Source organism: Triticum aestivum, chromosome 6D (assembly GCF_018294505.1).
Source record: "Triticum aestivum cultivar Chinese Spring chromosome 6D, IWGSC CS RefSeq v2.1, whole genome shotgun sequence".
NCBI lineage: Eukaryota > Viridiplantae > Streptophyta > Magnoliopsida > Poales > Poaceae > Triticum > Triticum aestivum.
In genome coordinates, this window is record NC_057811.1 from 14,728,441 (window position 1) to 14,742,431 (window position 13,991).

The 13,991-nt window shown below is 46.2% G+C and overlaps 1 protein-coding gene across 1 annotated transcript; it reads right to left on the minus strand.

The window, feature by feature from the left end:
- Positions 1-868: 868 nt before the first annotated feature.
- LOC123140775 (wall-associated receptor kinase 5) lies at positions 869-12,633 on the minus strand. Its single transcript, XM_044560058.1, has 4 exons — positions 11,700-12,633; positions 11,094-11,597; positions 2,333-2,485; positions 869-2,248 (listed from the first exon to the last, which is right to left on the minus strand). Exons 1-4 carry the CDS (start codon positions 12,601-12,603, stop codon positions 1,008-1,010), a joined length of 2,802 nt encoding a protein of 933 aa, XP_044415993.1. The 5' UTR covers positions 12,604-12,633; the 3' UTR covers positions 869-1,007.
- Positions 12,634-13,991: the final 1,358 nt, after the last annotated feature.

Below are 13,991 nucleotides of genomic sequence, written 5' to 3' on the forward strand. Positions count from 1 at the left end.
TGGACCATGAGCCGTCCTCTTTGTAAGAGATTGAATAATGGGTATGACCGAGTCTTCTACCAAATTGCTAACCTCTTCGCCCTACGAGGCCATGAACTAACTGAGTCTGCCGAGGTCTCTCAATCGGACCTCAAGCCCGTCGAACAGCCAAAATCCTCGCCAGTGGCGCGAGTAGACAGTCATCCTCTCCAGCGAGACCTCGACTGACCCGGGGGCTACCGTTAAGGTTACAACTATGGGATAGGAGCAAGCATATGAATGGCCCACCAGAGGCCCATGGACCATCAAAGGGCCGGCCAAGGAGACCATGGGCCATGGGACATCGCCATCAACCCAACAGGTCCCAATAGTCGGATCCTGAGCCGCCTGATAGGCAATACCCAACAGTTGGTTGGGGAGACGATGGTATTAGTCGGCTGTGCCATCAGGCAACGGCTACCTAGGATACCTCTTGACCATTATGTACCACCTCCTAGCGCACCCTATATAAGCCGGGAGGGAAGCACTGGGCTGAAGGTTGAGCATTAAAACATCATACATTATGCCAAGATCTAAGAGCACCATAGGAGTAGGGTATTACCTCCACTGGGAGGGCCCGTAATAATATAATTTTGTGTGTGTACTCGCACCTATACTATTTGCTAGATACGATTGCCTCTATATTCCTACCCTCATAGTATATATTGTCATGATTATATCCACGACAAATTGATAAGACAAAATTTATTGAAAATGCTACAAATATGTTTTTCTCCACCATCGCAACTCAAGTACAATGATGTACCTTAAGTTATTCATTACAAGCATATTCGTTTGTACACAATTGACATGTGAGGTAATTGTACACAATTGACATGAGCTACAAATATATTATGCAAATATTAAGAAGCGGAGCTACATTACATACTCTCGTCTAAAGGGAACTATGTAACATGACACCACAGGAAATAAATGGTAATTCAAATGAATACGAGGAAGGACGCGATTGTATTACTGCACATATATACTTATCGTGGCAATGTGACCGAGGATGAAAGTTCTTGGTCTAGACTATAGCAACTAGATGTGCCTTTTGATGTTGAATTACCAGCATTGACAACATTCATTGGTGCATCGGAATTACCAACCTTTGGGCATAAAAAAGGCTCAATCTCTTCATGACTAGCTGGGAGAATATTGCATTTTCTTAGCCTCTTCGTTCTCAGGAATTGCAACCTCATATCTACTTCTTTCATAGCAGGTCTGTCTCTTCCTTTGAGTCTCAAGCAAGCTTCTGCAAGTGAGAGAATATCATCAATCTCTTCCGGGTTTGCCTCTTTGACAACCTGTGGATCCATTATTTCCATGATCGCTCCCTCTTGTAATCCTTCAACGAAATAATGGGACAAGTTCTGTTTTGCACCTAGATCATTGATAAAAATTGGCTTTTTTCTTGTCAAAAGTTCTACAAGTATTACTCCAAAACTATACACATCACTCTTTTCAGTTAGCTCCCCGGTATGGTAATACTCTGGGTCTAGGTAACCAAATGTTCCTTGGACAATAGTCACCACATGAGTCTCATCGAGGGAAAGTGACCTTGAAGCACCAAAGTCAGAAACCTTTGTACCGAAGCTGCTATCCAATAGTATGTTAGAAGATTTCACGTCTCTGTGGAAAATTGGTATTGCAGCAGCCGAGTGCAGATAAGCAAGTGCTCCTGTTGTTTCTACTGCAATCCTAATGCGGTCATCCCATGACAACAAGCATTTGGCACTAACATCAATGTGAAGAAGGTCATGCAATGTACCATTAGATATGAACTCGTACACCAGCAAAGGCACCTCGGATTCGAGGCAACAACCAAAGAGCTTTACCACATTGCGATGAATGATTTGAGATAAGATAGCAACCTCATTGATAAACTGGTCTATCTCAGTCTGCTCCACAATTTTGGATTTTTTAATAGCCACCACCCTTTGGTCAGATAGAATCCCTTTATAAACTGTACCATGTCCTCCACGACCAAGAACACGAGCGGCATCAAAGTTGTTGGTGGCCTTCTCTAGTTCCTCCAAGGAGAATATCTTTGTTTTGTTTGTGGCGCTTTCATCTGAGATCAACTGCTGCAAGAGTAGGCCTTGGTTTTTCTTGAAGTGTGCTTGTCGGATTCTTCTCTGGATTCCTTTCTTCCACTTGTTGGCAAATACAACTACACAGACTGCAATAATTATGGAGGCAAGGCCACATCCAGTTCCAGTTGCAATACCTACATTTAATCATCGCTCTTTGAGCCACTCTGCATTTGGTTAATTATAATTGCAACGAGGAGATATTGGTAGCTATGACTTACCCAAAATAATATTGTGTTGCTTCGCTGATGTAACACATTGCCTTTTTATCGGATCAAACTCTTTTTTATGTGGGCAACTTGAGCATGTGTAGTTTCCAAAAGAATTTTGACATGTCCCATTGCAGTAGTTTGGTAGTGTGCATTCATCAATATCTGTAGAAAACTCTCATTAGTTATGTATTGGCGGCTAATTTATTACTACTTGCTAAAAAATGTCAGATTAAATTCGTATGATCTCAATGCATAAATTGAAACTCCTTCAGGTTTGCGTGATGTTTTCATAACTTTTAAATTGAAAAGCATAGTTTTTGTCCCACAACTAGTCTGAAAATGTAGAAATAATGGTCCCTCAATTCCTAGACCTGCAAACCGTACTCGCTCAACTTCTAAAACTCGACAAGTCTCTCTCTCTCTCTCTCTCTCTCTCTCTCTCTCTCTCTCTCTCTCTCTCTCTCTCTCTCTCTCTCTCTCTCTCTCTCTCTCTCTCTCTCTCTCAATCAATCAATCAAACGATGAGCTCCTGGTTACCAGAGGTATTTTTTGCTCTTGGGTATTTCAATCTGCCACTTGGGAGTAGGCAAATTTCTAACGTTCAGTTTGACTCTCTCTTGAATAAATATAGGGTAGTCACATCACTTTTCTTTGAGACATAGGGTAGTCACATTACATGGTTCGTAGAGAGTTGTTTTTTATCGAGACCTTTTACGTTACTCCCTCTATTCCCTTATACAAGGCCACAAACTCAAATTACCGGTACCAAGGTAAAATTTAATGACTGCTTTCCGAGCCAACTTTTCTTCTCTTCAATCGGGATTATTAATACATCTGTATGCATGCAAGGAAGAAATGAGAAGAAAGTAGCGCAATATCATTATGACTACGTGCATGCAAGTATTAAATAAGTTGCCAGTACGAGGAAACATCATTAAATTTTGCCTCGATTACTGTTAGTGGCCTTGTATAGATGCAAAATGTATTTTCCATAGTGGCCTTGTATAAGGGAATGGAGTGAGTACCTCAAGTCAATTATGGACCGTTTATTTTTGTGGTTGGACGGCCCAAATAAGGCAATACCTCATCTAATTTCTGGTAGTATATTGGGTAGTTAGGGACATTTTAGGTAGTTCATTGTTTTATCAATCTCAGACTTCCTGGGGACGGGGATTTTTCCCATAGCGATTGGGATGAGCTGGTGATACCATCCCCGTTCCCACCCGAGAGGCAGATTTACTTGATTCACGAGGTGCTGCTGCAGTTCACAGGCCGGCTCTGGTGGAGAGCTGGGGCGCCGCCTGCAGTTCAGCGACTTGCCTGAGCTCTGGCCCATGAAGCCGCCTCCTAGTTGTTGACGTACACCATGACCTCGACGATGCTGCGAATACTTTTCGGCAATATAAGTATCAGTTCCGTCAGGATGAGGAGACGGCAAACGTAGAGCGCTAGCGCCTAAGCAGACATGCAGGTGGATGCTTCGTGCAGATGCTACCTGACATGTACCAAACTAATCGCTGCATCGATCTGAGCTACTAGCATAATACTGCAAAACACACACACGTAGTGCACATGACACGGGGAACAGAATTGAAGCAGCATATCAAGCACCGGCCCATGAAGTCAGCACCGGTAGGCTGCGTTACTGGAGGTACATATCATATCATTCACGGTTCACGCTCAACCATGAGAGCGGCCGTTGGACGATGGAGTAGTACAATCATTGGCTCAATGGTGGTAATGGCAAGCTGGTGTGATTGATTGCTGCTATCGAAGGCGTGCGGCCAGTAGAACTTTGACGCCGGCGTCAGATGGCGTAGGACTTGGACGTGACGCACATTGAGAGCGTGTGTCGTACTGGCTGGCTGAGGCGGGCTGACGGCATCGGATGGCGGATGACCTGTGCGCGGTGTGTGCCGTCGAGGAGATGGCATGTCGTTCCCCTTTGTTTGTGTATCTATTTTTATGGGATTGTTTCTGTATGTAATTACGATTAAAACATGGAAATAAACCTATTTCATATAGGAAATTACCAATCTGCACTTTCCCAAATTCCGACCAGACCGTACTAAGCGTTGGATCAACTATATACTACTCGTTATTTCATGTAGTATGATGTACCGTAAAAACTATGTTTTCATAAGATTTCATTTCCACTGGCAGTTTTGGAATGATGGGGGATTGTCGCAATGCAGTACGGAAGCAGAGGCCGTGTCATTTATTATTGTTGCTCAACGGCCCATGGTCTCTTCTTGATGTCCTTGTTTCTCCTTCCTCTGTGGCTGCTCCTGTTTTCTTTACAGGTGCTCTCCGGTGTCCTTGGTCTGTGGCGGTGTAGTCGGTGGGGTGTGAGTCATTGCTAGCTTTTCGACAAAGCCGATCGGATCGGAAGCGCCATATCCAACTATCATCCTGTGCGTCAATTAATTGTCCATAATTTGCAGCTGAGGAGTCACCATTGTCAGATCTGAAGCCCCATATCCAACTGCCATAGCGTCCCTAGCTGTGCGAGGATGCCAGAGCATGCAGGGCCACCAGAGCGGCCTGACAGGGAGACATATAAGGATTCATCCCAATCTGCATCCACAACCCAACCGATCGGATCCGGATCACCACCCCCAAGCCGGCAGCCACCACCTCAACGACGCCTCAAGGAAGCTGGGGAACGAGTTGCCGAGGGCATCTAGCATCAGGGACGCCATACGACGCGCTCAGGCCAGTCGGGAGGCAAAGGCCAGTTCCACCCATATGGGGGAATCTGGTGAGTTAGGGGCACCACCACGAGTCCTGGCATGGATCTAGTGCACGTAGCCGAGTGAGCCGAGTCTCCATGGCCAGATCCAGGCCTGTCGCACATAGGGAGCCTCAACAGCAAACCACCGCACATGCAGAGTAGTATGCACCCGGGAACCGAAGCTAGGAGAAAAGGGGTTGGGCTGGAAGACAGAGATCCTCCGGCGTCGGCACCAATCAGGTGTTATTGAGGCGGTGGCGAGCGGGACGGTAGAGATGGAGGGGACCAAGGCTGGGAGTGGTGGGGCTCGTACCTGAGTCGCTCGGAGCAAGCAACGCGGAGGCCGGGACTTTAGCCCTCAACTCATTGCTAGGTGGTCATGCTCTTTGGTTACCAGGGGTCTCAGAGACTGGCACCTCTCCAGCTCTTGATTAACATCTCTCTTGTCCGATGCCAAGATGCCTTTCGAGCCAAGACGAGAGGGTGAACAGTACCTCTGGGGCGATTGAGAAAGAACTTCTTTGGTTTTGTTGGGAATAAGCCGTGACGGAGCACGGTGCGACCGGTGTCAGTGCGTCAGGTCGGATCCGTGGCGGTGCGACCGGCGTTGGTGCGCCAGGTCGGATCCGCGAGGCTGGTCATGGTGTGTGTGCGCGCGGGCGCGTGTGTGAGTTTGGCTCGTGTCCGAGTCCATCACAGTAGTGCTAGGTCATGTAGCAATGGGTCGTTGCAGCGGGCGCTGACTATGCGCGATGGTGCCCAGGTCCCGCGGATGAGCAGCGGCTCACGTTGAGGGAAACCGAGTCATCAGGCATTCGTGCGCTGGGGTGAGCATGTCTTGCGTGGGTATTGCGCTGCCTAGGCTAGCTACAAAGCCGGCTTTGTAATCCGTTTGTTACGTGTGGTACGCGTCCGTATATAACAAGAAAGCGGAGGCGTTTGGGGCGCGGGCGTTGGTCGCAAGAAAAGTGCTTCTTCTACCTTCGTCCAGAGAGAGAGAGAGAGCTGCCCAACACTTGGTATACAGAGCTTTGTTGCGATCCTGCCCGCAGCGATGTCGCTCGTCCCATACGCCGGCGGATCGGGGAGCACGCCGCCACATCAAACATCATCGCCCTCGTCGTCCGACACCACCTCGAATGTCCCTGCCCTCACCGTTGCCTCGTCTTTTGAGGACTCGAACGTGCTCCACATCTCGGATGCCCTCAACTTCCGCTCCCATCGTCCTCAACCTCTCCATCGTCTCTGTCCACCCTGATAACTAGATCTCTCTCTTTTATTCTAGATGTAGAGTATTGTTGTTCTTATACTAGAAACTTTAATACTAGAAATGGTTTGTACTAGTTATTAGATAGTGTTTACTGTAGATGAAGTTTATTTGGGCGTAGCATATTGTGTACAAGTAAAATTTTGTACGAGGTATATTCATGATGCAAGTGTTCATAAGGAGTGCCAATGTTTTGGGAAACGTTGACTAAATTCCGTTTTACCAAACTTCTGGCACTCAATATGTCGAATTACTAGCAAAGGTCATATCGATTTTTTTCCGTGGAAGACATTGATTGTTGTTGTACCAGTTATACCTTGTTATAAAATTGATTTCAATGAAATTGTGGTTTATCCAAATGTCAAGTTCTCTAAGGTGAGTTAGGGGAGAAGTCAAGATGCCTCATTATGACTCCTACAGCCATAGACTCCGCCTCGAGGGTACATGGTGATTGCGCTCTCCTATGCGGAGAGAAATCTAGTAGCACCGAGATCCACGGGGCGGCGGCCCCTGCTGGTTCGGCGCCGCCGTTCACGCCCTGGACGGTGTGCGCGGGGACTCTGCCCGGCATCCTCGACCGCTCGGGTGGTGGGGAGTCGGCGCTTGGCGGCGGTAGTTCGGGGGCCTTCGTCCTCGCCAGATCTGGAGGCCTGTTGCTCCCTCGTTCCCGCTCCTTCCCCTTTGCGCTTGAGGCCGGTGGATGTTGCTGGTTCCGGTGCTTCTGGGGATGGTGGTGCAGATTGGGACCGGGGGAAACCCTAGGCCGGCTAGTTCGGCTCAACAGCGGCGTCGGCTTCGGGCGACGCATCCTTCCTGAAGGCGGTGTCGTGGTCCTTATTCTTGCCACCTCCGGTCCTCTCCCGGGTGAAAACCCAAAATCCGGCCTGGATTGGGCAGCGGTGGCGCCATGGGCGTCATCTCCTCCTTGGAGGCGTTGCCTGGGGAGCTAGGACTCGGGTGTGGGCTCATGAAGGTGGGGGCTTTGGCCGCCGGCTGGTTCTCTGCAGCTGCTCGCGGCGGCTTCATGTTGTGCAGAGTGCCCCTTGTATCTTTAGGGCGTTTCTTGTTTTTGGTGTTCGCGTCGGAGGAGCGGCGTGGCATCTGGCACGTTGACAACGGCGATTCTCAGCGGCATGGAGCAGTGGGGGTTTCGCCGGTGGGCGTGTGATGATGGACGAGCGCAGGATGGTGGCGCTGTCTGGCGTCGTGGCGGCGTCGATGGCAGAGAGACCTGGCACGGTTCATGCAACAGTACAGCTCTGAAGATGGATTGATGGTACGTGGCTGCGGCGGCCTCATACCCGGCAGGGGTCCTGGTTGAAGAGCACGCCGGACTGGTGGGTGCCCATACCCGGCAGGCGTCCTGGTTGGGACCTCAGGTCTTAGATGTTAGGTTTGACTGTGAGGTCTGTTTAGTATTAGGCCCAGACCATCAGCGCCCCTTCATCAGTTAGATAGGAGTAGCGACAGAGGTTGCGAAGATGGTGGCTTTGGTCTTACTGTTGTACAACTTTGTAAGGTCTTGTGTTAATAATTAATAAATTGGCCGTATGCATCGTCCAGATGCAGAGGCCGGGGGTTTCCTCCTTTTCGAAAAAAAACCGAGAGAGCTGGAACATACACCAACAGAAATATAGAATCTTACCATCTTGGCGCAGCAACTGCTAAGAGTGCGCGAGCATCCACCAAGACTGTACAAACGGCCTCCGAAGCTGCGAAGACCGCCTTAGCCGAGATCACGAAGATGATTGGAGACGGGGAGAGCTCTTGACGGAGTTGACCATTTGCTTGTGAACTACTGATACACTACCTTTATGTGATCTATATGATCAATGTGTGTGAACTTAATTTCATGTTGCTATGACGGAGATGAACTTAATTTCCCGGCAGGGGTCCTGGTTGAAGAGCACGCCAGACTGGTGGGTGCCCATACCCGGCAGGCGTCCTGGTTGGGACCTCAGGTCTTAGATGTTAGGTTTGACTGTAAGGTCTGTTTGGTATTAGGCCCAGACCATCAGCGCCCCTTCATCAGTTAGATAGGAGTAGCGACAGAGGTTGCGAACATGGTGGCTTTGGTCTTACTGTTGTACAACTTTGTAAGGTCTTGTGTTAATAATTAATAAATTGGCCGTATGCATCGTCCAGATGCAGAGGCCGGGGGTTTCCTCCTTTTCGAAAAAAAACCGAGAGAGCTGAAACATACACCAACAGAAATATAGAATCTTACCATCTTGGCGCAGCAACTGCTCAGAGTGGGCGAGCATCCACCAAGACTGTACAAACAGCCTCCGAAGCTGCGAAGACCGCCTTAGCCGAGATCACGAAGATGATTGGAGACGAGGAGAGCTCTTGACGGAGTTGACCATTTGCTTGTGAACTACTGATACACTACCTTTATGTGATCTATATGATCAATGTGTGTGAACTTAATTTCATGTTGCTATGACGGAGATGAACTTAATTTCAGGTTGTCAACTAGTGTTCCACTGCCTTTATGTGTTTGTGATTCATATTGTCTTCAATTTCTAGCAACTGGGCGGCCCATATTCAAAACCCCAACATGGCCAAGATACAACAGTCCGACATCGCTGAGGCGGCGGCACACACAATGTTGGTAATGTGTGATCATACTTACTACTGTTATTTTTTTGTTGATTTTAAGTCTTCCATCTATGGACACAACTAATGAATGGTAATGAGCTCGATGGGATCCCCGAGTGCCACTACTATTCTGACAACGGGGGTATGTGCGACGATCCTCGTCTAGAGGATGATAGGTACATCTCTCTAATGCTTATAGATGGCTAAAATATTCTAGGGTAATTTCTCTACATATTTCCTTCTTAACTAAACATGTCTTAAGATTTTTGTTTTAATGTGTAATTTCTATTTATTTTTACAATTCGACTAGTGCATCCCCTGCTACGAAGGCTTTTTTGTCCTAGAGAAGCTACATTTCGAAGACAGAGATGGCGTGGCTGAGAGGATTGTTTACCTAAAGACGAAACATGGTTTTATTTTCGAAGCTAGAATCTACAATGAAGTAGATCACACATATTTTTGTTGCAAAAACCGGGGAGGAGGGTATGAGTATAACCTTCGTTATTTGCATCATTCAAGACACATTTCCTCATTCTCATCAAGACATTTGGGTGGAATTGGACATGATTCCTATTTTTCCTTCGTGTGAGTTTCTTAAAAAAATTAAGTAATTTAATTTTAAAATATTTGTTAATCACTCCTATCTTAACATTTTATTTAAAATTTACACCTTATTTTCTATCTCAAATAAAAAGAAGGAATAGAGTAGGCGAGACCTATTACACCGCTGACTAGGAGCTTACTTGGGAGGAGAAGAATTATCTTGTCTCATTCGTTAATGATGTAGAGTCGTTAAAGGAAACTTAAGGAGCTGGTCCAAATAGTACACCATACGTGCCATTAGTCCACAAGTTCAGCAATACCAACATTCATAAAAAATGCAAGGTATGATTTTATACTATTATTGTACCACTAGTCCATCTTAAATAAACTATCCTACGTACTATGTTACTACGTTGTTCTTCGACAGAAGCTCTCACGAGTTGTTGTGCCTACAACAATAGATGTGAAAGGTGAGATGACAATTATTTGCCATCAGAAGACCAATTTCAAAGGCACATACTCGACTGCAGACACACCAAATGGACGCCTCAAAATTGATGAATGGCGGCAAATATTGAATGAGTGCAGACCAGAAATTGGAGATCGGTGGATCTCTGTGCTCCACCATGGAGATGCATGGGTTTTCTTATTCTTTTCAATTTATCCTAAAAAAAGGAGTAGGTCCTTGTACTTTGTCATGATCAGGACTAATTAACTATTGGATGTTTGTACCGTCAATCGTGTTTTGCCTACTATGTGATGGTTGCTAGCTAGCTAGGAATATTTAGTTGGGGCATTTGTAGTGACGATTGACAACAATTAGAGCTAGTGGTTAATGTATCCAGCAATATTTCATAGTATCTTGTCGAAATCAATGTATTCTGATATGGGTTGTATGAAAAATGCAGCAATGGTAGCATAAATATTGTTGTGGCTGCGAAATTTTAAATTTTCGTGACTGGCATCAGTGGCGGGCGCTGTAACAACCCGCCACAGCTATTACACCCATAAGTGATGAGTACCTCTGCCCGCCAGCCACCCCAGAGTCTCTACCAGTGCCAGTCTGATGCCATGTTAGCAGTGGTGTGAGGTCAGTGGCGGGCGCCCCTGGAAGTCTCACCCGCCACTGTTGGGCTTTTCCCGCCCTCTACTCCTAAGAATTCCTGTAGTAGTGGCAAGGATAACCCACGGGAGCAGCTTGAGCTGGATGAGATTATCATCTTCTTACCCAGCCAAGGGATTCCTTGTGCGATTACTGCCTAAATCACCATTGTTGCGTATGTCACCATCAACGTTGTCACTCTGGAGAGAGAGAGGGGGGGAGCGCCTTTGGGTCACTCAATTGACATGGCGGTCAAAACCTGGTGACGTTTCCTGTTTTAGTGAATAGTCAAAATTGTGTCCACGTCGGCAGGAAACCACCCAAAACCTAAAACGGCACAAAGGACTAGATCCATCCACTTTTCGAAGTTGAGGAACTTATGTTTGTTGGTTTCACAGTTGATGTTATACCTTCTAGAGAGTTCACAGATGAAATATATACATTAATATTTCTCATTTTCTAAATATTTGTAGGTGCGAGAGAAACATTAGTGCACAATAAAGGGTGATGAGGAGGATCAGACCTGTGCAGCCAGCATTGACGTACGGATTTCCTTGAAATCCTGAGGAACATTTACAACGATATCCCATAAATATTTCCCCGTGGGTGACGTTTAGGCAATAGCTCTGGGAACTGCGGCATGCATACTCAGTATCCTCTTGCATAGCTGTTTCACATGTTAAATTGGCAACCGCCCACTTTATAACAATGTTGTATTCCATAGAGAAATCAAATTGATCTTCCATAGGTGACTCCACTCCATATCCATCTTCAGTCTGGACTATTATTGCCTCTTTTTCATTACTTCCGTTCACCATATTGCTAACAGTCAGAGTCCCGTCTTCCAGGGAGACACCGGTCACCTGATAGTGTGCACCTTCTGAGACAGAGACTGTGAGATTGCCAGATGTACAATTAAGATGAAATTTTTCATTTGCAAAACACCCTTCTTCAAGCCCAAAGGGGAAGGGAACAGTAATGGGTCCACATGATGCATGACAGTGTTCTTTGTGCTTCGGGTTATAATCTGCTACACAGTAGATAGACATAAAATGTAAGAACAAGAGGATGAAGGCTAAATAGAAGGGAATTTTAACTCATTATGGAGAAAGTGTAGGGCCGGAAGTACCTTGCATGCATCCATCTAAAATGTAAGGGTTGCCTCCGCTATAAGAAGAGCAGACACATTGGTAACCACCGGATGAGGAATTCCGACAACTGCTACCGTTGCTACAGGCATAGCTTTCGTTCTTCAGTTGTGCACTTTCACAGCTTGGTTGGTCCATGATGGCAACTCTAAGCTCCGCATCATCAATCATGCTTGCATTTGTCCAACTGGAGAAAAGATCGGTTGTATTATATCTGTAATAAGCTTGATCACTTGACACTAAAGCCGTGATGCCAGGGTGCAACCAATCTGATTGTGTTGCAGTAGTATTGGTGCTGACAAGTTTTGCCCGAAAGCCTGCCAGGTTCCTTGGTAACTGGATGAGGCAGCAGCCTATTCCATTACAAGACCCTCCAGTCGGTGCCTTCTTGCCGGCGCATCTACTCATACAAGAACCAACCATGTCTCCCGTACCATACTTGAACAAGGTGACGTCGAAATCACAACCAGCTACGTACAAGGTATTATAACTAGCGAGAGTAATACCTTTAGCAGGGGACTCCCATGTCATGTTGTAGGCATTTGTACCTGGGCTTGTTGCAATCTTGAAGCTTATAGGGGTCAAAGCTATGCCGTAGCTGGAGTCGATGTAAGTGACCTGGACAGTGCTGCTGCCTAAAAAGAGCTTGGGATGCTTGCTGGAGTGGTTGCAGGTGAGATCGAAGCCTTGACGGAAGCAGCCGGCCCCTATCCCAAAGGGATAGGAGATGTCAACGTCCCCGCACGTTGGGATGCAATGTGCTAGGGAGCCATTTGAAGGGACGTGCAAGATCCCTCGGGTGGCTCCAGAGTCCGCGGCCAATGCTTGCAGCACAGCTGCCAAGAGCATCAGCACAGATGATATGGCGATGAGTATGGTGCTCATCGTTGCGCTAACGCCAGTAAGCTGGTGTTGGTGCTGGTGTTGGGGTTCGCTGTTTGGCTTCGGGCAATTTGTAAACTGTATAAAGGCGACTGTTCTTCAATCAAAAATATCAAATGTACAAGATGTGATGTGATGGTCGTTGCTAACGCCAACATGACTCGGCTATGGCTGCTGCTGGCTGCTCGCTGATACCCACATGAAAACGCGGATTATTTTTTTTGTTTCGCTTTCTTTTTCTTTCTTCAAAGGAAAGTCGTTCATGCTTGCTTGCCGTGTGCGTGCTGCAACTGCTGTGCTAATATTCTAGTAATGTCTACATCTCTATTTTTTTTCATTTCCCAAAAATGATGTGGGCTTTTCCACACGCATCACCGTTAATTCGACCAGCAGCAACACGGCATGCGAATTGACAATGACCATCAAAATCATGCAGACTTTTCCAGGGAGAATGTCGACCATACCTTGGTCAGCAAAGATTGTTACCATCGTGGTATATCTTGCCATTATTTCGACAGCTGCACTTAATTTGTGTGGCTCCAACATATTGCTTTGCTATTCCTTACAAGAGTTGAAATTCTTTTCACCTCGCTCAGGAAAAAAAAGTGAGGGAAATATTTATCTCTGTCTTCAGAAGACATGTTAATAGTAGAGCAGTATTGCATTGGTGGGACCTTGTAATATTTTTCATAATTGAGCGAGCTGGAGTATTTGTATTAGTTTTTAGCTTGCACTACAGGGGATATATTTTTGTAATGATGCTTCACTGCTTGTATTATGTCATAATAACGTGCCGCCGAATATCTTACAAAATGCAGTGGCGACTCTTTCAACCATTCGCGTGAAAACCACAGGACACATGCAATGCTATACTGAATTAATAGCCTACCATTTGATTTTTTAAACTGAATAGCCTACCACGCTGCTAACATGGCCACGAGTAGTGTAACGATTCATGGCTTTGCTGGTACATAGCTCGACTGTGTAGGCACATCTCTCTTTTTCTGTTAGTTTTTAATTTCGCGTTTAATTTTAAAAAATAAATTAAATATTTATTAGGTTTAAAAAGTACTTTGAAAAACATTTATGCTATTTTGTGAGGTGTTCATAATTTTTGTTGGAGTGGTTGCAGGTGAGATGGAAGCCTCGACGGAAGCAGCCGGGCCTTATACAGAAGGGATAGGAGATGGGAGCACTGAAAAAAATAGCGCGCTATAGCGTATTGAGAATTGCCTCGCTAAATATATCGGTGTACAATGTCTCGCTAATGGCATGCTATAGCGCGATATAGCACGCTCATAGCATATTTTGAAGTCGCCGCTATTTTGCTGTAGCGCGCTATTTTTTTCATTGAATGGGAGATGGCGATATCCCCGCACCTTGGGATGCAG

Bases quoted from the DNA above. Each gene is read 5' to 3' on its own strand.
- LOC123140775 (XM_044560058.1), bottom strand. From the start codon at position 12,603: ATGAGCACCATACTCATCGCCATATCATCTGTGCTGATGCTCTTGGCA. The intron at 11,598-11,699 runs GTACTTCCGGCC...ACTGTGTAGCAG, and splicing joins TTTAGATGGATGCATGCAAG to ATTATAACCCGAAGCACAAA. The intron at 2,249-2,332 runs GTAAGTCATAGC...GATTAAATGTAG, and splicing joins GCAACACAATATTATTTTGG to GTATTGCAACTGGAACTGGA.